The 26,104-nt window shown below is 41.1% G+C and overlaps 1 protein-coding gene across 1 annotated transcript in view; it reads left to right on the top strand.

Annotated features, from left to right (window-relative positions):
* astn2 (astrotactin 2) overlaps positions 1-26,104 on the top strand; it is a 297,382-nt gene that overhangs the window by 82,348 nt on the left and 188,930 nt on the right. Inside the window, exon 4 of the mRNA XM_085359806.1 lies at positions 24,604-24,756. Coding sequence (XP_085215932.1) covers positions 24,604-24,756 — 153 coding nt within the window. The remainder of the gene's footprint in view (positions 1-24,603; positions 24,757-26,104) is intronic.

Here is a 26,104-nt window from a genome sequence, read left to right as displayed (position 1 = left end):
GTGACAGAGGCCACTTGTCACGTCAATTAAATGCTGACTTGTGTCAGTGGGCGGCTTTTTAATCCCTGGTAAAAAGAGTCATGGGTCTCCACTTTGAGCAAGATAAATATGTTTCGTATAAAGTAATGATAAAACTTTTTTTAGCCAATAAAATTTAAAACTCCACTGCAAACATCGTTATTTCAAGCTATGCATAAAGTATTTGTTTACAGTACCCTCACAAACCTTCTCTGTTGGACTGTAGGGTTCCTTGGTTATTTGTTCTGTATCACAAATTTAAATCAATTAACATGCTAAAAATGCTCAGAATTATGAAGTTGATGGATATTTTAATTTTCTGAGTTTAAATCATCCTATTTAAGTACTGGTCTATGTTTTAAAAACATTTATAGAAGGGAAATCTGTGGAAAACCTGTTGTTTGATGCAGTTTCAGCATTTGTTTTTTATAGAGGAAAAATTAATAGGATGATAAAATATCATTATGTCTAGAGTTTTGAACAAAAGACTGACCTGAACTCACTGTAATTGCAAAACTCTAGGATATAGTACTTTCACACACAAATGTCCATATTCATATTTACATCAATTTAATCTCCAGTTCTTTGAATTCCTTAGATTAACTATAGAGACAGATTAACAAGCTATTAATCTTTCAGCTACAGAAATTTAAAGACATGATTCATCCATAAAAGTGACCAATTTAAAATTAAGATCTACCTCTATTTATTTATCCTTGACATTTTTAGTGTACTGGGCCAGCAATTCATCCTCTCCTCTCAGTCTCTTTTAGATCTCATATATGTTGTCTCAAATAAAGCAGCCCTTATCCAAAAACACCCATACCAAGCAGGTGTTTCTTTTGTAAATTTGTTGTTATCAAAAAAATTATCAAAGTTGTAATTTATGAATGCAGTCTTTCAGTAATATCAAATTGTTAAAATAAATTATGAATGACAGTAGGTTAAAAGTGTTGTTTTTGTGTTCTTTATTCTCGATATTTTTATTTTACTGCATTTTATGTGGCAATGTAAACGGATGAAATTCATAAATCAAACTTAAATCAGATTTGCTGTCTAAATACACAGCCTCACTAATACAAATAAAACAAATTTGACTTTGTAGTGATGCAACAATTATTTATGATTTATTTTTTGTTGGCCATGATTTAATGGGTGATGCATACTGACTTGGTTAAGATTTGAAGAATAAAACTAAACTTATTCGAAATCTTCCATAGTCTTAGATTTAAATGGAGATACTCTCTCAGAAATAACTGACTTGAAGTGCACTGTTCTTTGTATTTAGTAGAGAGACTGACAGGAAAATGAGCTAATGGTGGACGGTGATAAATTGCTAATGTGACTAATGCTTTGTTTTGGATGGTCAACAACTACCTCCCAGTGGGATAAAATGGCCCAAGCCTACAGGCTCAATATGTCTGTCTAGAGGACAAAGGGTTATGTGATTGTACTGTGGTTCATTACTGTCAACCATAAAAGCATAGTGAAGTTCTTTGTGGCTGGCATTGTTTATTGGGTTTTTGCTGCACTATGTGTCTAATTTAATAGATTAATTAAAATTTAGTCTAATACTTGTTTTCACAGAATTTGCCATGTACTTATTAACCTAGCCCTTGCATGTTTTCATTTTCTTCAATGGCCCAACTAGTTTGTTGACTCATGCATTAACCTTTAATGTGTCTATATGCAAACATACAAGATTAAAACCACAAAAGCTTTATTCTCAGAATATAATTTCCCCAAAACCAAATGCATTAGAAGTCCAAGGAGTGACTAACTACTTCAGATATTCAGTGACTGGCCTAGGACTCACACCGCTGCTCTGCCAACACAGTCCTGAGGGCATCTGGGATGGGGCCACTGGTCTTCACATTAATAACAAGCAAATCCATCCAATTTCCATTTAAAATGACTCTTGTTAGTCCTATCTAACACACACTCTGGAGCAGAGGTAAGCAGCAGAATGCATTCACCTCACTGGTTCATCCATGAACAGTGCAGTAACAGGCTCGGTAGTAATGTATCGCACTTATTTTGAAAGTAACTTTCAAGGTCACATTATTCTCTGACTGAATGCAATAACTAAAAGAACAAAACAAACGTATGTTTTTTTTATAGAAAAGCTTGTATCAATGTCTATGGCGAGAAGGTAACTAAAGTTTAGAGTAAATAATATTTTTTGTTATCGTTGTTCACCTTACATTTTTGGAAAGGATATCTACAAAAAGAGGACGGGGATTTACAGTCATAAAGTATAGCAGTTTCAAACAAACCTGTGTTTTAAGTAGCTCTATATTTTCTGTGCTTTAAGTCAGACCCCAATATTTCCCTAGCATGGCACGAGTCCTTAAACAAAACCATGAAAATGTTTTAAGATGTCTTAGACGCCACAGGAGAATTTTGTATTGGAGATAAAAATGTGTTCTCATGACGCATATCACTGCTACAAATTCTACATTAACACATTTCTGATTGGCAAAATGCATTATGTGGATTAAAATGATTACATTTGGCACACTGGATGGGCATGCATAATGGTAATATACTAAACATGAGTATCCAGATTCAAAACAATGTATTGATTTCTTCCTTTGCTCATCCTCCACCATTTTCATTAAATTAGGCGTGGAAGTTTTCTTTATTCATTTTCTTTCATATTTTTTAGTTTTGTTTAATCTGACACTGAGACACCACACAAACAGGCAAACAAAACTGTCACAAAGAACTTCACTATGCTCTTATGGTTTTGCCTCCTTGGTGGATAAAAAGCAGAACATAATTTCTGATATAATAAAAAAAATGGTCTTAAAATAGCTGAGGCTTAATTTTAAGGCAAGTACAATGCTGCTAGTCAGATGTTAAGATTATAGCTTTATATCAGTTCTCACTCACTAGTAATGGGATCTCATTAGCAAAAAGAAACATTAAACGCAAATTGAAGATTCTATTATGTTTTAATAGTCCATATTACTTCCTGTTGGGCCTTTTATTCCTTTTAGTGAAGTTATGTTGCTTGCAAAAACTGCTGAATGGAGTTACTTTGTATTTATTTCAGTTGTAAACACTGATGAAGCCTTGGACAGCACATGTAACCCACTGAGAATCATCGGGATGATACTTAGCCACATATCTGAAGATGTAAAATCTAAGTTTTGCTTAAAATAGACAAAAGAGAAGAATGCATTTAGACAGAAGATCCTGCTGCTACAGTAGATTTTTAAGTTCCCTGCCCCCTATGGAGCAGCTACCCCCAATCTGAGTAAAAGCACATTTTTTCTAAGAATAATGGATCTGTAAGTTAATGTTTCTTTTCCCACTTTTTTTTCTATAGCAAGAACACAGGACCAGAAAACATCTAGCAAAATATATAACTGTTTCTAAATATTACAACGAAACCACAAAACAGTAATTACTGTATCCAAGACTTCTCAGTGTCCTCAAGGAAAGCAGCGTTGAATCATATAGGCATGTGGCTCTTTGTTATTTATTGCAGTAATAACTAGGTACAGTCTGGCAAAAACTTTGTTTGACATTTATTTCACATATATTCTTAACTGTGCATTCTTAAAGTCCTTCATTATTGGGGCTGCACTCACCCACTTGAAACCAAAAGGGAAAAAGGGAAGTATTGTTATTATTGTCATCAACAACTCCATATTCACTGCCAAAGTTATTAAGTGTTTACTGAGCCTTAATTGAACTCAGAGTAATAATCTAGTGTCGGGCTTCAGATCACTAATGTGACATCATTAATGGGAAATGGATGCCAGCTTGGCACAGTCAAGCTACCTTGGGGTAATGTTTTGATTAATACTGATTCAAGCTCGCTCTCCTTCCTCGTGATAAATAGATGGGAATCATGACAAGACTTCACATTCTTCCTATCCCCCATCCACAGAAAGCAGTAAAGCTGTGTGTTGTTAATGATGTGAATTTATCACAGTAAGATGAATGTGACGTATTTCAACAAACACATACAATATAAAGCACACTATAGCATGCACAAGTCTACAAAAACATCCCATGATGAAGATTAAGGATGCACATGTTCAAAGACTAAGATTTTGTAAGTCAAAAAATCCAATAAATGTGTACTGAAATGAGATTTTTGAGCTCTAGGCTAGATTAAAAAACTTCTAGTCATTCTTGCCCACTCCAGTGTGAAAAAGGCCTGTGTCAGATTCATCAGTCTCCTACAATTTCTGGTGCATTGTTTAGTAAGGAAGTTTCAGAGGAGCACAAGATGAGCAAATCCTCCCATGCACAGTGCAGCAGCTGATGAGATCATTTTGAGCAGCAAAGAAAAAATAAGGAACTAGAAACCAGTAAATCCGTGTATAGCAACTCATTGAGAAATGAAGCCTTAGTAATCTGATCCAACATGAAGCCTTTGTCAGGGCCAGACAAAAAAAATGCCTGCAGAAATGAGTTTGTAAGCACTAAATCAATACATGGTGGTCGATCACATGCCATCTCGTGAGCCATCTTTATGAGACTCTTTTGAAATGTGGTTAAGGCTGGTCACCCACAGCCATCAATATGTTTTTGTGCTGCCATGATTCCCAACAGTCTGTCCATTAAAATTATAGGTAAGGAAATAGGAAAAAAAAAAGGAAAATAAATGTAAAAATAGCACAACAGACACTAAAATCCTAATCTTAAATAATTCATATAATATTTGAAATTACAACGTAGGTCAGAAATACATTTCTAAAATGCATTTTTAAGAATACATTTCTGAAATGGAATTCAGATCTGCAAAACAATAAACACTAATTATTTAAGAAGTTTATTCCGGTGTGAAAGATCAAGTTGTGAAAGTTTTAGTATATAACCTTAAAATAACCTTAAATCTTCTGTATGTACCTCTTTTTAAAATGGTAAATAAACAGGTACTCCATTTTAGCTTATTGGAGACAAATCCAGAACTGCAGCTGTTCTCCTCAGCCTGCCTTTGGTCAATATGCACTTTGTGGAATACTATTGCTTGCAGCATATTAAATTAACTGAATTGTTTCTGGGTGTGATAAATTATCTGAGTGTGTGATAAATTGGCACCCTATCATAATTATATATTTGCATAATGTTTTTTCTGCTTCATTTCCGCTCCTACATGTGCTGGAAATTTCTTAGCAACTCTCAGGCAAGATCTGGAAATAATTGCTAATATTCATTGTCTTTGGAAACTGTCAAAAGTTAAACATCATTTTACCATGGAGACACCCCATCACTGCCTGACTGTGCAATCACTGGGTGTCATTAATAATCATAAAAAAAGAATAATAGTATGGCAATTGAACATATCCAGAGTTAATGGTTTTGTGATTATATTATAACCATTATGTTTACTATAAGGATGTTCTAAATATGAAAAATAACACAAGAGATCTACACAGAAAGTGGGGTTAACCCTGGAACAGTTTGTCTCTATATTATATTTAAAGTTACAACACAAGTAAATTTCACTATGTTGGATTCATAATGCACACACAAAACTATCTCTTCAGTCTCCAAAAGCCAGAAACAACAGGGCTCTACACACACAATTTGTGTGCCATTTGAATAGGCTTGGTGTACTGTGAGAACATCCAAACGCTAAATGTAGTTATGAGAAACCCCTCCCAAGGTTATATCACTTAAAAAACTTGGACTTAGAAGTGTTCAGAAAGCATTATAGAGGTACATTTTGAGAGAGGTTAGAGTGTATACAGAAAAGTAGAACTTAACTAATCCAGGACTTTTTAAAGTTACTTTAATCAAAAGCATTATTTGGAGCGATCGTGGCTCAAGAGTTGGGCGTTCATCTTGTAATCAGAAGGTTGCTGGTTCGAGCCCGGCTCCGACAGTCTCGGTCGTTGTGTCCTTGGGCAAGACACTTCACCCGTTGTCTACTGGTGGTGGTCAGAGGGCCCGGTGGCGCCAGTGTCCGGCAGCCTCGCCTATGTCAGTGCGCCCCAGGGCGGCTGTGGCTACACTGTAGCTTGCCATCACCAGTGTGGGAATGGGTGGATGATTGTGTATAGTGTAAAGTGCTTTGGGGTCCTTAGGACCAAGTAAAGCGCTATACAAATACAGGCCATTTACCATTTATTTCTTTAAGTCTTATCTTGCTTATCATTTCCAGCTCTCAGTCTGCCCTGTGCTTTTCTTGAGCACAAAAAATACTTTTCAGTTGGTGTTTCCTGTTGGGAATAGGCTGCATGCGACTGTAGCATTGCTACTTATTAAACATTTACTCACAGAATACTTTATCCAAACATTTTTTCGAGTCTTGTGTCATAATGAATAAGGACATCTAAAATATTATTGTAAGCCAGGTTTTGTTCCTCAATGTTGGGACGTAGACTTATTTGTGATTACCAGTCAGGAGGTTCAGCCTGTCTGGAGCAGTTGGAGGTCAGAGCTTGGCCTGCAATGTTCAACTGGCACAGCACGGGGAGACACATTCATATTTTATTCTGGCCCGTGGCAAAAACCAAGCTATAGATAGAACTTTATTCTTGCCTCTGCAAGCAACACAGGCCTTAAAATATGCAAGTAGAAGGAAAGACCAGAAAGGGAAAGTGTCTAACGATGGGACATTAGATGTTTTCAAGTAGTTGAGAATGTTCAAATGTTCTTTGAACATACAACATTTTCATTTTGTATTGTCTTAACGTCAAAGTCAAACATGGATTTTGTTCCTCTGAAGCATATTCATCTCACAAACTGAGGCATTTTTATATAATTATTACATCTTACTGCCCAGTAGATGTAAGGGCTTCTAATTCTCGTCAATGTACAGTTTAAATCAATGTTTCAGCATTGTTTAACTAGGAAGATTTTACCCTTTTTGTGCTATTCCCCTGTGTTTTTGAATTTGTCTTTGTCTCTGAATATTTTGCTTATCATTATCATCCCTTCCCTTTTCCACCCCACTGTGCTCTTCCTACTGAGTCTCTTATCTGCATCTCATTCTAGTCATCACTTCATTTCTTTTTTCTTTAACACCAGTGGCGACCATTGTCTACCCATATCTATTCTGCCCTTCTCAGGCTCCCTTTTAGCTATTCTTCATTCATGTCTGGATCCCTTGTCTTCTCTGACACTTTTGTCTTTCCCTTTGTTTCTGTCTAACCTTTTACTCTCTCTCATGTACATGTCAGACTTCCAGAAGCACTGCTGTGAAGGCTTTCCCAGACAGCTACACTGGACTGTTCATATTGAAACCATGACAAATGTATTAAATCACAGTGGGAATCAGAGCTAGTGTGAACTCCCTACCCTATCCAACCCCTACCCACAACCCCACACAACCATCCCACTCACCCCCATTGATCTTCTCTGTACCCATTTGCTCCCCAAGCTGTGAAAGACGAGAGAAAGCCAGGGGAATAGAGATGTGACTAGAGGAAGTGCATGTGTCTGCATGTGCGTCTGCGTGTCAGAGGTAAAAGCACAGAAAATATGTGAGGAAGTGAGGAAGAGACTGAAACATAATAAAAAAATTGAAATCTGCAGGAATTTAATTTCTTGGGCCCTCAGCTTCTTTTCTTCCTGCAGACTTTCTCCAAATTAAAGCGGCAGGGGTTTGTAGGGTCTAAAGATCTACACAAATATTCCCGTCATTTCCCTTGTGACTGCATGCCTCCGTGAATATGAATGCTGTTTGGCTTCTAGGCAGGATGGCTAAGAATAGGAAAGATACATAACTTACTCTAGATGTTAAAACATGTATGTGAAAGAGGTAGGCTTGAATTGAAAGTAGATACCACAACAATTGTTTTGGTCTATCCATGATTTTTGTTTTTGTTGGTGCTGTTATTTTTTTATTTGTTTGTTATGTTTTCTGTCATGTGGATGCTGAGGCCCTACCAGATTTCAGTTCATGAAAACTCATGTTGGACAAGTCAGCCTAAACTGCTTGTTATAAATGACCTTTATAACAAGCAGTTTGGATTGAAATGGGGTATAATAGGACAAGCAACCTATTGTCAGCTGCTAAGATACAATTTAGTGTGCATGTATAGAAACAGAGCCCAAGCCATCGCCTAAGCTCCAATACATGCTTTATCACCACCTGCCTCAGGGCATGGGACATGGATGAGAAGCCTGAAAATGTTGCCTTGTGTTTCACTGACTTTCCGCAGAGAGGAATTGTCTTTTGAGCCTAAGAGAAATAGGGTCAAGCACTATTTATAGACAGAGTCATGAGTCATAGTTAAAGGTTTCAGTTTCTCACAAACAGTAATTCCCATGGGCTGTATCAGCAATTTAGTGGAAGATGGCCTAGTCATTGTTCATTTGGCTTGTTGGAGGAGCTGATCCTTCAATGCACTTTTTGCTGACAGAACAAATGTTTCTCTTCCTGGTGCTGGATTTCATTTTCTGTCAAGGTACAATCAGATTTTTACCCAGCGGTACAATTTTAGAAACCTCTGCTTCTGCAAATTAGTGATTTACCATCAAGTTTTGCTGTGGAAAAAAAATGTCATGATACATTAGTTTATGCAATCTGCCCTGGTGATTGTGACAACATCAACCACCATTATTTTGTTCTACTATTTTCAAAATATTTTCACCTTACTTAATATTTTGATAAAATAATCAAACGTCTTGTCCTAAGTTAACAATGACAATTCAGCCTGCGTTATGATCCCAACATTTTACTAATTCGTGTTGCTAGCTTTCTTTTGTAATTACTGACAAATTTGTCAATGTTAAAATGGAATAATTTAGCTCAAATCTAACACTCTAGTTGAATTTTGTTTCTACAAAAATAGGTTTGGAAAAGCACACCAAATGCCATCAACAAAAGAAAAAGCAATCTGAGTAAATCTTGTTAATTATTTTTACTGATTTTACTTATTTGTTGATGAACACTGTTGGCACTGAATAGTTTGCAAATGCTAGCGCTTTTTTTTTTTTTTTGCCTGAGTAGTGATGCTTTCCTGTCACCTTACTGCAACCTAATGAGAACACCAAGTACATGTCCATCAGAAAGCAAATTGCAGCATATTTTACCTTCCTCGATCCTATTTTAGTGGATTGCTCAACAATGAGCTCCCAGGGGAAGCCAGACAATGTGAGTTGCAAAAGATGGAGGAGGAGAAACAGGCAGATTGCAGTATGTTTGGAGTGGACACTTCAGACACTTTCCTCTCAGATAGTTTCCATGGTCATGGCAGTTTAAAAGGACAGATTTTGTCTTTGAGATATTAACATTTAGCTAGTATGTAAGGTAATTTATTAACAAGTTTTGAATTAGCCTACTTTGTGACTGTAATGAAAATAGTTGGTGTGATAGCATTTTCACTATCATTATATCAATATGAAGTCCAGTCTAAATGTGAAAGCTGGGTTTGGAGATCACTCTGTGCAAACCGCTCTGCTTTCCATGCAACTACTTCCTCCATAAAGAGGAAGTTGGAAGTAAAAGTGGGTAGAAGTTAAGCTATCTGTAAATATTTATATACAAAAGCAATTGCATGCCAGCTAATACACACTTTTGCAAAAGCCTGCATAAACCATAAACAAGCAGAATTGTGCTTCTGAACAATAACAGAAAATTGAGAATTGTTATCGCCTTGTAGTGGGCATCATGAGACCACCAGGAATAAGTTGACTGAGGCAGCATGCTGTTGACATCCGCTGCTTATGAGACACTGTTAACACATACTCAGCACTGATAAGGGAGTGACTGCAGATAAGGGAGATGAAAAGGAGAAAATTGAGGCAACAGAGCTTTAGCTGACATTGAACTCAAAATGAGAAGCCGGTGGACTTGGGGTCTAGGGAGAAACAAATGTCAGAATAAAATATCTTGATAGTTTTCTCTGACAGAAATGAAAAATGAAGAGCGACCCAAAAAATAGGAAGAGATTGTACTGGAGAAAGACAACAGAAAAAAAGTACAGGCAAACATATTTTTGTCATTCCTGTTGTATACAATACTGAAGTATACATCCATAAATTCATAATTACATTTTTTTTAATTGTTATTTTAAGATTTTGTATGTTTCTTCGAGGGGAAAATGTAGGAGAAAGTTTCTTGACAACCTTTCGAGACAAATTAAATTTATTTCAAGGAGACTGTGGCTCTAAGCACTTCTGTTTGACCTAGCATTTATTCTTTATTCTCTAACATTTATTCTCCCTTGGGATCTAAAAAAGAAACAGATAAAGACTTTTAAACCATGAAATATGCATGCAAGCAGTTAACCTTAAACATGGTATCACAACTTCTCCTCAGTCATGACAGATCAAAGCCTATATAACAGATTCCCCGCCCTTGTTGTTTGTTTGCTGACTATGAGGACCAAACACTAGCATGAATGTCACAGCTAATGGCGCTCACTAAGGCTATTATGCATCTGGTCTCTTTAACCTTTGGGGTCCAGTATAGTGGTGGACTTGAAAGAACCGGATATACAGAACAAAACCTTTTTTTCCCCTGCACTGATTATCAGTGCATATTTCTTCTTAACAAATGAATACAATATTGCCATTTTCCTAAGACTTACACTGAAGATGCAGTTCTTTTTTTTTACCCCCTTAGGCTACCTTTAGGTCAACTGCATGTTGGCTGCCTTCTGGGCATCTGGGATCTCATCTGTACACAATGCTGTATCTTGACTACTATAGCTAGACGTGGTTTGGGTCAACCATTTGTATATTGTTACTTAATTCGTTTGCTTTATTTATGCTTTTATGATTAAAAATTGTGTTTTGGAACATCTAACCAGAGCTGTCTCTTCCAGAAAGATGGTGTCTTATCTATGGGACACTAGAGCTCAGCTCAAATAAAAACCTGTGATAGATTAGGAACTGATTTATGGGACAGCAGTTCCCACAACCAGTACCCCACTTTCCTTTAATTTGTCACACAGCTGTGTGTAAACAATGAACAACAGCATCGTGTTTGGTTCTCTTTTAATTTTAGGTTAAAAGTACATTTGTTGCGTAATCGATATTAATGTTTAATATCAGTTATGTAGCAACTGACACTGCTGCATAATTGACATTGCTTTTGTCATTACATGTTTATAAGTATTGGATCACTAAATAGGCTAACAACCAGACAGAAGAGCTTAAACACACGGTGGCCAGTGTGCTTCATTATTGCTGTTTACTGTGTCAGAAGAAAGTTACACAAAAGTAGGAATTATCTAGCACAGGCTAATACTGCATGGTATTGTTTTGTTTTAATATGAAGGACCAAATAATTATTCAAACATTTAAAAAAAGGCTTGTCTGTTACAAGTTGGACGTTATGAACATAATTCTTTGCATCTGCTTTTTGGCATGAACCTAGAGCACAAATAAGGATCTGTTTGGGGATGAATGGTGTCTGGAAATTTAAAAAGAACACCTAAATTTAAATGCATGGGCATAAACCAAAATGCATGTATGCCTCTATCTCTTCCTCTTATCTATTGCATCAGGTTGTATTTTGATGTGAAATAATAATAGTATATTCAACTTAGTTTAATCACACATGTTTAGAAATAAATACTTATGACTCAAAGACATATTATTCTGTTCCTGGTTCCATTTAAAATCAAAACTACACCCAAAATCTATTTTTTAAATCAAAATCTGTGTAAATACTTAAATAACTTGCCACTTTAACCTCCGTTTTCTTCATTTCCCTCTTCTGTTTTTGCCCTCTCATTGGCATGTATGATGCACATCGACTGGGAGCCACTGGATTACTCAATAAAGTAACACCCTGGCCAAGGAGCTTAAAGATATTGTGTCCAGTGCACTTCATTATTGCTGTTTACTGTGTCAGACAAAGTAATAAAGTTACAAATATATATGCAAAGCTAACAGAGGGGTGATGCTGCATGGCGTTATTTTTTTATGTGAAACACCAAATAGTATTTCAGATATCTAGAATAAAGCTGTGTCTGAAACAAATGGACATTATGAACATAATCCTTTGTGTGTAATTTATCAAGGGAGTGTATCTACTTGGTGGCTTGAAGATAGGACACATAAGGCACATTTGGGGATGTGGTGGTTTCTAGAAAGCGTAGTTATATTCAGCTCAGTTTAACCACAAATGTTTTGAAACAAATACATATGACTCAAAGATAGTATTTTGTTCTCTAGCAACCTGCATTGCCTCTGCTACTGGTTGCATTTAAAATCAAAATCAGTGTAAATACTTCTGCCTCCTCACTTTAACCTCCATCTTCTTCATCTCCCTCTTTCTCTGCTTTTGCCTCCTCATTGGCATGTATGATGAGCATCGACTGGGAGCACCACATCACCATTATTCATGGACAGAGCGCACCTCAGAGCCAGACTGACAGATCAAAAGATGATGATGATAGGTGGGGGTACTGGTAGTTGGGGTGATGAATGGCCACATCATTTGGAGTTGGCTGTACTGTAAGTTTGGGGACAGAGCTGTTTTCACAGTTTTCCTTGAAGGATTTCTTTTTTACAGCCACTGTTAATGCCTGCAGACAGTGAAATCATTAGAGGTTGCATATAGGTAAGCACCTCGGTGGTTGGCAAGATGGCGTCGTAGCGCGAACACCCGTCTCGCTGTGCTCCGGTGAGGTCCCCCGATTATCCGTCTAAAATACGTGTTCACCTGGTGAAACGTTACAAATGTGCGTGGGAGTAACTCTATAATGAGTCTGGACGACTATTTTTCTAAAATGCCTAACGTCAGGTCTAAGAAAAAGACAGCTCCGGTTGTGCAAGCTAGCGACATTGTGGGTCCTATGGCGGCTGAGCCTGAAGAACCTAACGCCAGCGACACAGAAATCTCCGCTGACGCTGAGGAAACTGGGAGTGATATCGACCCGAATATCCTTGCGGCTCTGAGTAAGATAACTGACAGCATTACAACTTTGTTGGATGTTAAAGTTGATACTGTGCTGGCCGCAATCCGTGAACAGACGTCTCGGATCCAGGCTCTGGCGACACGGGTGGGAGACGCCGAGATACGGATTTCAGGCGTGGAAGACATGGCAGGTGTATTGCAGGCGAAAGTGGCTCGACTCGAAAAACAAGTAACTGACATGGCAGACCACATGGACGATTTAGAGAACCGCAGCCGCAGATGTAACCTTCGCCTGGTCGGGCTTCCCGAGGGCACGGAGGGAAATGATGTTGTCGCCTTCATGGAGTCATGGCTCCCCTCCTATCTCGAGCTCACAACTAAAAATGGGAAGATCAAACTAGACCGCGCTCACCGCTCTCTAGCACCGAGGCCGGGCCCCAGCCAGCGCGCCAGACCCATCATTATGAAGCTTCACAACTTTGCTGATAAACAACGTGTGATGGCCGCAGCTCGGCGCCTGGCTACGCAGCCGAACCAACCAACAAGTCGGATCAAAGTCTCCTTCTTTAATGATTATTCAGCGGCGGTAGCCAAGAAACGCAAGGCTTTCGACGAGGTGAAAAGCTGCCTGAGGAAGAAGAATGTGGATTATGCGCTTCTCTACCCCGCCACACTGAGGCTGTTTGCCAACGGCAAGGAGAAGAGATTTAACACACCGGAGGCAGCTGCGTCCTACGCGGACTCGCTGCCCTGAATCCCCGTAACCACCGGAGTACTCCTTTTCTTCACACTATGCCTTAATTAACCGGTGTGAGTACTTGCCGAATCTAGGCGTATATGACTCTTTTTTTTTCATCCTCGCTGCTTATAAGCGACCAGGTGAAATCTTCCACCCCATCGGGCACCGGACGGACTGTGTTTTCGTCTATGGGTAGGCGTGAGTTACGCGCGTGCAATGCCCTTCGGCTTTCCCGACGGGCAGGAGGAGATTGGTTTTTCCCTACATGTTTAGTAGGGCTGTTGCCAAATCACTGTTCTTTGAATGTTCCGTCACACAGCTCTTTCATGCCTTTTTTATTTTTATTTTATTTATTTATTTTTTCAACCAGGGTGTGGTGAACCCTTTGGCTCAATATGCTTTGTGTGATACATGAATAAGTCTAATAATGAGTAGGCTGCGAATATGCACCTGGAATGTACGAGGGGTTCACAGCCCTATTAAGAGGAGGAAGATATTTACTTGTCTAAGAAAGGACGGTGTAGATGTTGCTATGTTACAAGAGACACATCTTGATAATAATGAACACTTGAAGTTGCAACAAGGATTATATGGACAAGTGTTTTTTTCATCCTTCACTACAAGAAGTAGAGGAGTGGCAGTGTTGATTAGGAAAAATGTACCTTTTGTAGTAACTGATTGCGTTAAGGATCTGAAGGGCCGCTACGTGATAGTCAAAGGGATTTTGCAAGGCCAAAATATCTTATTACTGAATGTTTATTTTCCACCTGCCCACCCAACTACCTTTCTTACCAAAATGTTTCTGGAATTAGCCCCATTTCTTCCTAACTCTACCGTTATTATTGGTGGTGATTTCAACTTAATGTTAAATCCGCTTATGGACAGATTTCCACACAGCATTGCAACTCCTTCTCCTCAGGCCAAAGCGCTTCATGCTCTATGCGACGAGTTTGGACTTGTGGATGCTTGGAGATATACTCACCCCTCCGATAAGCAATACACATTTTTTTCGGCTCCGCATAGGTCCCAAACTAGAATTGATTACTTTTTTCTCCCGAAAACTGACTTAGGTTCAGTAGTATCGTGCGACATAACAAGTATAATCATCTCAGATCACGCTAGGGTAATCATGGATCTCGATCTTAAAGCTGCGCTTCATAGGTCCCGCCACTGGAGGCTTAATACCATTATTCTTAAGGATGAGGAATTTACCTCTCACTTCTCTGCAGAATTTAAAGCGTTTTTGGATATCAACACCCCCTCAGCTACTACTGCCTCTGTTTTGTGGGAAACATGCAAAGCTTATGCGAGGGGCCTAATTATTTCGTATTCTGCGACAAAGAAGCGACAACGGATGGAGGAACAAAAATCTTTAGAGAGCGAATTGATGGATAAGGAGAAAACATATATTGCCTCCCCATCACCACCATTATGGCAAGAAATAACCGCACTCAGGTCAGCGCTGAATTGCCTTCTTACCAGAGATGCAGAGAAGAAACTTAAATACACCAGACAGAGGTTCTACGAGCATGGAGATAAGGCCGGTAAATGTCTGGCGTACTATGTTAAGAAGCGCGCAGAATCGAATACCATTGCAGCGATATCTGATGAAGGTGGCCACAAGATATATGAAAACAAACTGATAAATGACTGTGTTAAGAAGTTCTACGAAGCCTTGTACTCTTCTCAACAAGTCCCGGAGGGGGTGCAGCTGATGCATAATTTCTTCACCCAATTCGACTTACCAAATTTGTCAGAGGAACAGAAGACTGCCCTTAACAGCCCTATAACTAAGACCGAAGTGTTTAAGGCTATTAAATCACTGCGAAGTGGAAAGTCGCCAGGGCCTGATGGCTTCTGTTGTGAATTTTATAAACAGTTTCGGGATATTATTGTGGAACCGCTTCTTGATATGTTCAACCACTCCTTCATTACGGGTGAATTCCCGCAGACACTGAAGGAAGCCAACATTTCCCTAATTCTAAAGAAAGGGAAGTGTCCTGATTTGTGCGGATCCTATAGACCTATAGCCCTCTTGAATGTAGATAGGAAACTGCTTTCTAAAATTCTGGCCACCCGCTTAGAAAATTTTTTACCTGTGCTGATAAGGGAGGACCAGACAGGCTTTTATAAAGGGTCGAAACTCAGCCACCAATGTTAGACGCTTACTGAACGCTATTGTAGCTTTCAAGCAAAAATCTATTGACGGCCTGGTGCTTTCTCTCGATGCGGAGAAAGCATTTGACAGAATTGAGTGGTCTTATTTGTTGTATACTCTGGGCAAATTCGGCTTAGGGGAGAATTTTATAAAATGGGTCAAAGTTATCTACAATAATCCACAGGCAGCAGTCCTGACTAATGGACTTAGGTCTGATTACTTCAACACTCATAGGGGAGTTATGCAGGGCTGCCCCTTATCGCCCCTTCTATTCGCTCTGGCCATAGAGCCTCTTGCTGAGGCCATAAGGGCGACGCCCACAATACGTAGTTTAGAGATTGGACAGCTGTGTCATAAAATAACCTTATACGCGGACGACATCTTGATTCTTTTGACTAACCCTGTAACATCCGTACCCAGTCTCATTGAGGTGATTGACAGGTTTAGCCATTTCTCTGGCTATAGAATCAATTTGGCTAAGTCAGAGGCCATGCCTCTCGGTACTCTTTTCACAATGCCGGCTACTGTTCCTTCCTTTCCTTTTAAATGGTCTCCTAATGGATTTGTGTATTTGGGGATCTTTATTACCCCGTCTCTCGACCAATTGTACAAAGCCAACTTCACACCCTTATTTGGCAAACTCAAACAGGACCTAGAGCGGTGGGCGTCACTTCCTGTCTCCTGGCTAGGACGCATTGCCCTGATCAAAATGAATGTGCTGCCCAGGCTATTGTATCCTATCCAAATGATCCCCGTCTTGTTCTCTAAGAGAGTACTGAAGGACATAAATGGTTGGCTCACCTCTTTCATCTGGAACAAGCGCAGACCCAGACTCAAGATGGCAGTGTTGCATCTGCCAAGCTCCAGGGGCGGCTTGGATCTACCTAATATTAGATTGTATCAGCTTTCTGCCCATTTAAGATTTGTGAGCGACTGGGTTAGGGGTAAAACCTCAATCTGGTCGGATATTGAGACAGCTCTGTCACAATGCAAACTGAGCGATCTATTATTTTGTAATGATTTTAACGGAATTAAGGCCCTTTGTACAAATCCTGTAACAATCAACACCCTAAAAGCGTGGCGAATTGTCCGCCGTCTTGAGGGAAGATCGAGAATAACATCAACCTTTACCCCTATAATGAATAACCCTGCTTTCCCTCCGGGTTCTTTGGACCCCGGCTTTCAACGATGGTCTGATAAGAATATTAAGTCTCTTGGTGACCTTTTCTCGGGTGGTGAACTCATGTCGTTTGAACAGCTTACCAACAGTTACGGCTTGCCTAGACAGGATTTCTTTCGTTTTTTGCAAATACGACACTATATCACTCACAATACAACCCTTGCTGAGCACCCTGAAGTATCTGATGTTGAGAGGGTTTTGTTTGGGCAACAGCTGACGGTGTCTCTGAGTTCATTTTACCATGTGCTTAATGCTTTGACTACCACTGATGCGCAGGGGATTAGAGGTGTGTGGGAGAGGGAACTGTCGGTAACCATAGATGAAGATAAGTGGGATACCGTTTGGTCTCTCGCAAAAAGGATTTCAATTTGTACTCGGACAAGAGCAATCCAATTTAAGATTTTACACAGATTACACGTATCCCCTCACCGCAGACACCTCTTCAGCCGCTCTCTTTCCCCTGTGTGTCTTAAGTGCAAAACTGATGTAGGGACTTTAACTCACTGTTTTTGGTCCTGTTATAAGCTTCAAGAATACTGGGCTGACGTTACAGGTGAACTGGGGAAAATCTTCCACGTTGATATAGAGATGGACCCTTTGTCCCTGATTCTAGGTCTTCCAAGTGACCGCCTAAAAGCGGCGGCCAACAAAAGATTGTATAACACTCTAACATTTGCAGCCAGGAAAAATATCCTCTTACAATGGATCAACGATAGGACTCCCACTGTCTGTGGCTGGCGCAAAATAGTTTTTGAACTGATTCCTCTGGAATACCTCACACACGTTATACACCACAGTGTGGGTCAGTTCTATGGGATGTGGCACCCCTTTTTGGACTATATTGGACCGGACCTTTCCGCTATCTTATTCAAAGGACTATTACACACGTGATCACCACCCGGGCGCTGTAAGACTGACTCACCACCTCTTGTATGTTATATTTTGTATTTTGTATCTTGTATTATGCCTTATTTAAGAGCTGTTGTGTACGTTTTGTGTTTGTACTGTTTTGTTGTTCTGTGTCTACTGTCGAGACACTGTCGTGTTAAAGGAAAATCTGCAATAAAAACAATGATGAAAAAAAAAAAAAAAAGAGGTTGCATATATTGAAAGCCTAAGATGTGTCAAAAACATTGTGTAGCACACAAGCACACTTTGTATACATACATATAAATTATAATATATAATCTATCTATTATTCACACACATATATAAAAAAAAAAAAAACACCCAGCACGCCCATGCGGGCGGTTTTATCCTTCAAGCTCGGGTCCTCTACCAGAGGCCTGGGAGCTTGAGGGTCCTGCGCAGTATCTTAGCTGTTCCCAGGACTGCGCTCTTCTGGACAGAGATCTCCGATGTTGTTCCCGGGATCTGCTGGAGCCACTCGCCTAGCTTGGGAGTCACCGCACCTAGTGCTCCGATTACCACGGGGACCACCGTTACCTTCACCCTCCACATCCTCTCCAGCTCTTCTCTGAGCCCTTGGTATTTCTCCAGCTTCTCGTGTTCCTTCTTCCTGATATTGCTGTCATTCGGAACCGCTACATCGATCACTACGGCCGTCTTCTTCTGTTTGTCTACCACCACTATGTCCGGTTGGTTAGCCACCACCATTTTGTCCGTCTGTATCTGGAAGTCCCACAGGATCTTAGCTCGGTCATTCTCCACCACCCTTGGGGGCATCTCCCATTTTGACCTCGGGACTTCCAGGTTATACTCGGCACAGATGTTCCTGTACACTATGCCGGCCACTTGGTTATGGCGTTCCATGTATGCCTTGCCTGCTAGCATCTTGCACCCTGCTGTTATGTGCTGGATTGTCTCTGGGGCATCTTTACACAGCCTGCACCTGGGGTCTTGCCTGGTGTGATAGACCCCAGCCTCTATGGATCTTGTGCTCAGAGCTTGTTCTTGTGCTGCCATGATTAGTGCCTCTGTGCTGTCTTTCAGTCCAGCTTTGTCCAGCCACTGGTAGGATTTCTGGATATCAGCCACCTCCTCTATCTGCCGGTGGTACATACCGTGCAAGGGCCTGTCCTTCCATGATGGTTCCTCGTCTCCCTCCTCTTTCTTGGGTTTCTGTTGCCTGAGGTATTCACTGAGCACTCGGTCAGTTGGGGCCATCTTCCCAATGTATTCTTGGATGTTCCTTGTCTCATCCTGGACTGTGGTGCTGACACTCACCAGTCCCCGGCCCCCTTCCTTCCGCTTAGCGTACAGCCTCAGGGTGCTGGACTTGGGGTGAAACCCTCCATGCATGGTAAGGAGCTTTCTTGTCTTTATGTCAGTGGCTTCTATCTCCTCCTTTGGCCAGCCTATTACCCCAGCAGGGTACCTGATCACGGGCAGGGCGTACGTGTTGATGGCCCGGATCTTGTTCTTACCATTCAGCTGACTCCTCAGGACTTGCCTGACCCTCTGCAGGTACTTGGTGGTTGCAGCTTTTCTAGCGGCCTCTTCATGGTTCCCATTCGCCTGCGGGATCCCCAGGTACTTGTAACTGTCCTCTATGTCTGCAATGTTGCCTTCTGGTATATATATAAAAAACAAACACCCAGCACGCCCCTGCGGGCGGTTTATCCTTCAAGCTCGGGTCCTCTACCAGAGGCCTGGGAGCTTGAGGGTCCTGCGCAGTATCTTAGCTGTTCCCAGGACTGCGCTCTTCTGGACAGAGATCTCCGATGTTATTCCCGGGATCTGCTGGAGCCACTCGCCTAGCTTGGGAGTCACCGCACCTAGTGCTCCGATTACCACGGGGACCACCGTTACCTTCACCCTCCACATCCTCTCCAGCTCTTCTCTGAGCCCTTGGTATTTCTCCAGCTTCTCGTGTTCCTTCTTCCTGATATTGCTGTCATTCGGAACCGCTACATCGATCACTACGGCCGTCTTCTTCTGTTTGTCTACCACCACTATGTCCGGTTGGTTAGCCACCACCATTTTGTCCGTCTGTATCTGGAAGTCCCACAGGATCTTAGCTCGGTCATTCTCCACCACCCTTGGGGGCATCTCCCATTTTGACCTCGGGACTTCCAGGTTATACTCGGCACAGATGTTCCTGTACACTATGCCGGCCACTTGGTTATGGCGTTCCATGTATGCCTTGCCTGCTAGCATCTTGCACCCTGCTGTTATGTGCTGGATTGTCTCTGGGGCATCTTTACACAGCCTGCACCTGGGGTCTTGCCTGGTGTGATAGACCCCAGCCTCTATGGATCTTGTGCTCAGAGCTTGTTCTTGTGCTGCCATGATTAGTGCCTCTGTGCTGTCTTTCAGTCCAGCCTTGTCCAGCCACTGGTAGGATTTCTGGATATCAGCCACCTCCTCTATCTGCCGGTGGTACATACCGTGCAGGGGCCTGTCCTTCCATGATGGTTCCTCGTCTCCCTCCTCTTTCTTGGGTTTCTGCTGCCTGAGGTATTCACTGAGCACTCGGTCAGTTGGGGCCATCTTCCCAATGTATTCTTGGATGTTCCTTGTCTCATCCTGGACTGTGGTGCTGACACTCACCAGTCCCCGGCCCCCTTCCTTCCGCTTAGCGTACAGCCTCAGGGTGCTGGACTTGGGGTGAAACCCTCCATGCATGGTCAGGAGCTTTCTTGTCTTTATGTCAGTGGCTTCTATCTCCTCCTTTGGCCAGCCTATTACCCCAGCAGGGTACCTGATCACGGGCAGGGCGTATGTGTTGATGGCCCGGATCTTGTTCTTACCATTCAGCTGACTCCTCAGGACTTGCCTGACCCTCTGCAGGTACTTGGTGGTTGCAGCCTTTCTAGCGGCCTCTTCATGGTTCCCATTTGCCTGCGGGATCCCCAGGTACTTGTAACTGTCCTCTATGTCTGCAATGTTGCCTTCTGGTAGTTCAATCCCCTCAGTTCTGACTACCTTCCCTCTCTTTGTTACCATCCGACTACACTTCTCCAGTCCGAACGACATTCCAATGTCATTGCTGTATAGCCTGGTAGTGTGGATCAGTGAATCGATGTCTCGTTCACTCTTGGCATACAGCTTGATGTCATCCATGTACAGGAGGTGGCTGACAACTGCTCCGTTCCGTAGTCGGTATCCGTAGCCAGTCTTGTTAATGATCTCACTGAGGGGGTTCAGGCCTATGCAGAACAGCAGTGGGGACAGAGCATCTCCTTGGTAGATCCCGCACTTGATGGTAACTTGTGCTATGGGCTTGGAGTTGGCCTCTAGTGTTGTACGCCACATCCCCATTGAGTTCCTGATGAAGGCTCTTAGGGTCCCATTGATCTTGTACAATTCTAGGCATTCCAGTATCCAGCTGTGGGGCATTGAGTCATAGGCCTTCTTGTAATCAATCCAGGCAGTGCACAGGTTGGTCAGTCTGGTCTTGCAGTCTCGGCTGATTGTTCTGTCTACCAGTAGCTGGTGTTTTGCGCCTCTGGTATTCTTGCCAATTCCTTTCTGTGTCCCGCTCATGTATTGACCCATGTGCCTGTTCATCTTAGCCGATATGATGCCTGACAGGAGCTTCCATGTAGTACTGAGTGTATATATATATATATATATATATATATACACACACACACACACACAGTGGGGCAAAAAAGTATTTAGTCAGCCACCGATTGTGCAAGTTCCCCCACTTAAAATGATGACAGAGGTCAGTAATTTGCACCAGAGGTACACTTCAACTGTGAGAGACAGAATGTGAAAAAAAAAATCCATGAATCCACATGGTAGGATTTGTAAAGAATTTATTCGTAAATCAGGGTGGAAAATAAGTATTTGGTCACCTCAAACAAGGAAAATCTCTGGCTCGCACAGACCTGTAACGTCTTCTGTAAGAAGCTTTTCTGTCCCCCACTCGTTACCTGTATGAATGGCACCTGTTTGAACTCATCATCTGTATAAAAGACACCTGTCCACAGCCTCAAACAGTCAGACTCCAAACTCCGCCATGGCCAAGACCAAAGAGCTTTCGAAGGACACCAGGAAAAGTATTGTAGACCTGCACCAGACTGGGAAGAGTGAATCTACAATAGGCAAGCAGCTTGGTGTGAAAAAATCAACTGTGGGAGCAATCATCAGAAAATGGAAGACATACAAGACCACTGATAATCTCCCTCGATCTGGGGCTCCACGCAAGATCTCATCCCGTGGGGTCAAAATGATCATGAGAACGGTGAGCAAAGATCCCAGAACCACACGGGGGGACCTGGTGAATGACCTGCAGAGAGCTGGGACCAAAGTAACAAAGGTCACCATCAGTAACACACTACAACGGCAGGGAATCAAATCCCGCAGTGCCAGACGTGTTCCGCTGCTGAAGCCAGTGCATGTCCAGGCCCGTCTGAAGTTTGCCAGAGAGCACATGGATGATACAGCAGAGGATTGGGAGAATGTCATGTGGTCAGATGAAACCAAAGTAGAACTTTTTGGTATAAACTCAACTCGTCGTGTTTGGAGGAAGAAGAATACTGAGTTGCATCCCAAGAACACCATACCTACTGTGAAGCATGGGGGTGGAAACATCATGCTATGGGGCTGTTTTTCTGCCAAGGGGACAGGACGACTGATCCGTATTAAGGACAGAATGAATGGGGCCATGTATCGTGAGATTTTGAGCCAAAACCTCCTTCCATCAGTGAGAACTTTGAAGATGAAACGAGGCTGGGTCTTCCAATATGACAATGATCCAAAACACACCGCCCGGGCAACAAAGGAGTGGCTCCGTAAGAAGCATTTGAAAGTCCTGGAGTGGCCTAGCCAGTCTCCAGACCTCAACCCCATAGAAAATCTGTGGCGGGAGTTGAAAGTCCGTGTTGCTCGGCGACAGCCCCAAAACATCATTGCTCTCGAGAAGATCTGCATGGAGGAATGGGCCAAAATACCAGCTACTGTGTGTGCAAACCTGGTAAAGACCTATAGTAAACGTTTGACCTCTGTTATTGCCAACAAAGGTTATGTTACAAAGTATTGAGTTGTATTTTTGTTATTGACCAAATACTTATTTTCCACCCTGATTTACGAATAAATTCTTTACAAATCCTACCATGTGGATTCATGGATTTTTTTTTCACATTCTGTCTCTCACAGTTGAAGTGTACCTCTGGTGCAAATTACTGACCTCTGTCATCATTTTAGGTGGGGGAACTTGCACAATCGGTGGCTGACTAAATACTTTTTTGCCCCACTGTATATATATCTATATATATATATATATATAGATTCACTGAGCGCAGGGCAAGCTAGCAGACATAAGTTAAGCTCTCCTTGCAACATGGCAAATTGAACCTCCCCCACCCTCATTCAGATGTAGCGTTTGGAACTATTTTGGTCTTCATGTGACGTATGACCCTGAAGGTAAGCGCGTCATGGACTAAAGTAAAACAGTATGTCGGATGTGCCACGCAATGCTCAATTACATTGGTGGGAACTAGTGTGTTAGCGCAGTTAGCTCGTTAACGTGTTGGCGGTCCAGCCCCACGCACGGGGCGATCCGCGGTAGCTGGTTAACGGAGATTTGCCTGTTGTGGCGTTAACGTCATTTCAACGAGATTAAAGCTGACAGCACTAGTGGGAACACAACGAATATGACTGCACATTTATTCTGACATCATCCTAGTGCAAAGACAAGTGGAAGCAGACAAAAACAACAAGCATGCATGCTACAAACTTTACCCGAGTCATTTAGACAGCCGTTAGCACATGATTCTCCTTATGGGGACCTGATATGTTTAATATGCTGCTGAGAATATAGCCCAGAAGAAGCGTATAGTATAGCTTTTATTTTGGAAAGAGCCATTTCTCTGTAATAAACGCTCTTTTCCAAAGATGAGTGATTTCTCGATCAGATATATTTATTTATTTATTATTACTTTGTTGTTTCAGCAACATTAAATTTAAAAACTGTACTTTTGAGTTAAAATATATATTTATAATTTTAATAAATGACAAATTTAAAAAAGCATGAACTTTTTTTTTTGTATCGAAAAAATATCGAACCGTGACACCAAAGTATCGAACCGAACTGTGAATTTTGTGTATCGTTGCACTCCTAATATATATGTATATGTATATATGTGTGTGTGTGTGTGTGTGTGTGTGTGTGTTTATCTAATGTTTCAGTTTCAACCTTTTTGTGTGCTTCGGAAGCAATAAGAGGAAAATAGTCTTAACTCGTAATGTTTTCTGTTCTCTTTTTTGTTGTTGTAAATGAGCCAGGACATCTGAACAAGTCATAGAAATTGTTTGTCCTTTCTATTGTTAAATTCAATCTGTAAAGAAAAAAACCTGCTCTTTCTGTTCTCCCTGCTTTCCCCACAACCAGTTGTTTTGGAGTCATTCATCAGGAAGAGTGAAACTGAGCCATCAGGGGAAGCGCTGGCAGGATCCCTGTAGAGATGAGGCAATATTGAATTGATGGAATCATTTAAAGTCCAGGAAAAAAAACAAACCCCAAAACAAAAAACCCCCCACCAAAAAAACCCCTAAAAAACTAAAACTGACTAGATGTCTTTTCTTTTCTTTTCTTGATACAGTATCAACACAGGCACACAACCTAGTGTTACATGTATATCAGACATTAATCCCCCATCTTTCCTAAAAAACAAAAAAGAATGCAAGCTACATTTGTTTTGCTTCTTTGTATCCGTGCATATCTCTTTAGAATATCTTGAGCATTTGTCACAGTGTTACTTTAAAGCCTTTTGACATGGCTGCCATTTTCACTTTGCATCTCTTTTTCATAGCCATTGACCCAAACACCGAGTCAGTCGAGGATTTGATGCAGAGATTCCAGGACAGTTTCCGTGTTCCCAACACTCCAACAGACATGTCTCACTACCAGCATGTCATGCACAGCTCGTCAACAGGCCGCCGGAGGGTCCTGAGCCACACCAGAGGTAGGACACAAAGTCATTAAAAAATTTGAATTTTTTGTTAAAAACATACTACAGACACCACAAGAGGATTTGCATGTTCCTTTTCATTTTACGCTATATACTGGACAGTATGTGTTAATCCTTTCCACTTGATACTAATAGTTTGTGACCTAAGTGATAATGATGGGGTGATAATTTCTTAATTTTGTTTATTGTTTAACAATAACGATACACAGGACAGTTTATTACCAGTGCATTCCATCTGTAGTCCTCTGGGTAATTTCCAGTCCAAATAATCAATATATTAGTAGTCATTAATCATTTATCTGTGTCTGTGCATACACAATCACAAGTTTGTCCACAGAAAATTATGCAGAATAACTAGACTATCCAGTTTTGAATTCAGTTCATTATTCGGCATTCACATCTTTGGTGCTTTCATTGCTTCAGCATAATCATCATAGAGGTCACATGCACAATGCATTTAACCTACAGTATCAGGCTTTCATTTATCCACTACAGTGCATAGACATACCATCACTTGTTTATGCATTATAAGAGTCACTTCGATTACGTTCTGCAGTAACATGTTTAAATATTGACTATACAGTCTTAACCTCATCAATTATCATTTCTGTCAGTTTATAATTTGTTTGGCTTTATTTCATCAAATATGATTTGGAAGAACAAGTTCACTCCAGTAATTATCAGAAATTTACCTGAAATAAATAGGGCTTCTTATCTGAAAGAATAATTTGAAAAAAGTTCTAATAAGCATAGTAAGGTAGCCTAGTGCAGTGTTTCCCAACCACTGTGCTGTGGCACATAGGTGTGCCGTGAGAAATGATCAGGTGTGCTGTGGAAGATTATCTGGTTCCACCTGATTAGTAATCTAAGCTAGCGGTCCCCAGCCTTTTTTGCACCACAAACCAGTTTATGTCCGACAATATTTTCACGGACCGGCCTTTAAGGTGTCGCGGATAAATACAACAAAATAAAACCAGTACCAGTACCAAAAAAACCAAATTTTTATTCATAACACACGGGAAAAGACCCAGGGAAACTGAATTAACGATAAAAACAAACAAAAAAAAAAAACGATAAAAAAGCATAAATTTGACGCCTGAGCCTCAACTCTTGTGGCCCAGTACCAAACGACCGGTCCATGGGCCGGGGGTTGGGGACCGCTGCTCTAAGCGACCTGCATGAGTAACGGGTAGAACAATTACATTCTCTTCCACTAGAGGGCAGTACAGCTACCTGCTCTAATTAAATGTGTTGACAACTGCCAGTGAAACAGAAGAAGACGAAGGAGAAATTACATAATAGTCATGCCGTGAGTGAGACAACACAGCGCATAAATTGATAA

This window comes from Diplotaxodon limnothrissa, linkage group LG7 (genome assembly GCF_057381915.1).
Source record: "Diplotaxodon limnothrissa isolate DT_005_m linkage group LG7, D_limnothrissa_male_GT1.1, whole genome shotgun sequence".
In the NCBI taxonomy this organism is placed as follows: Eukaryota; Metazoa; Chordata; class Actinopteri; order Cichliformes; family Cichlidae; genus Diplotaxodon; species Diplotaxodon limnothrissa.
The sequence above is the reverse complement of the archived record's forward strand: the minus strand, read 5'-3'. Positions and strand labels throughout refer to the sequence as shown.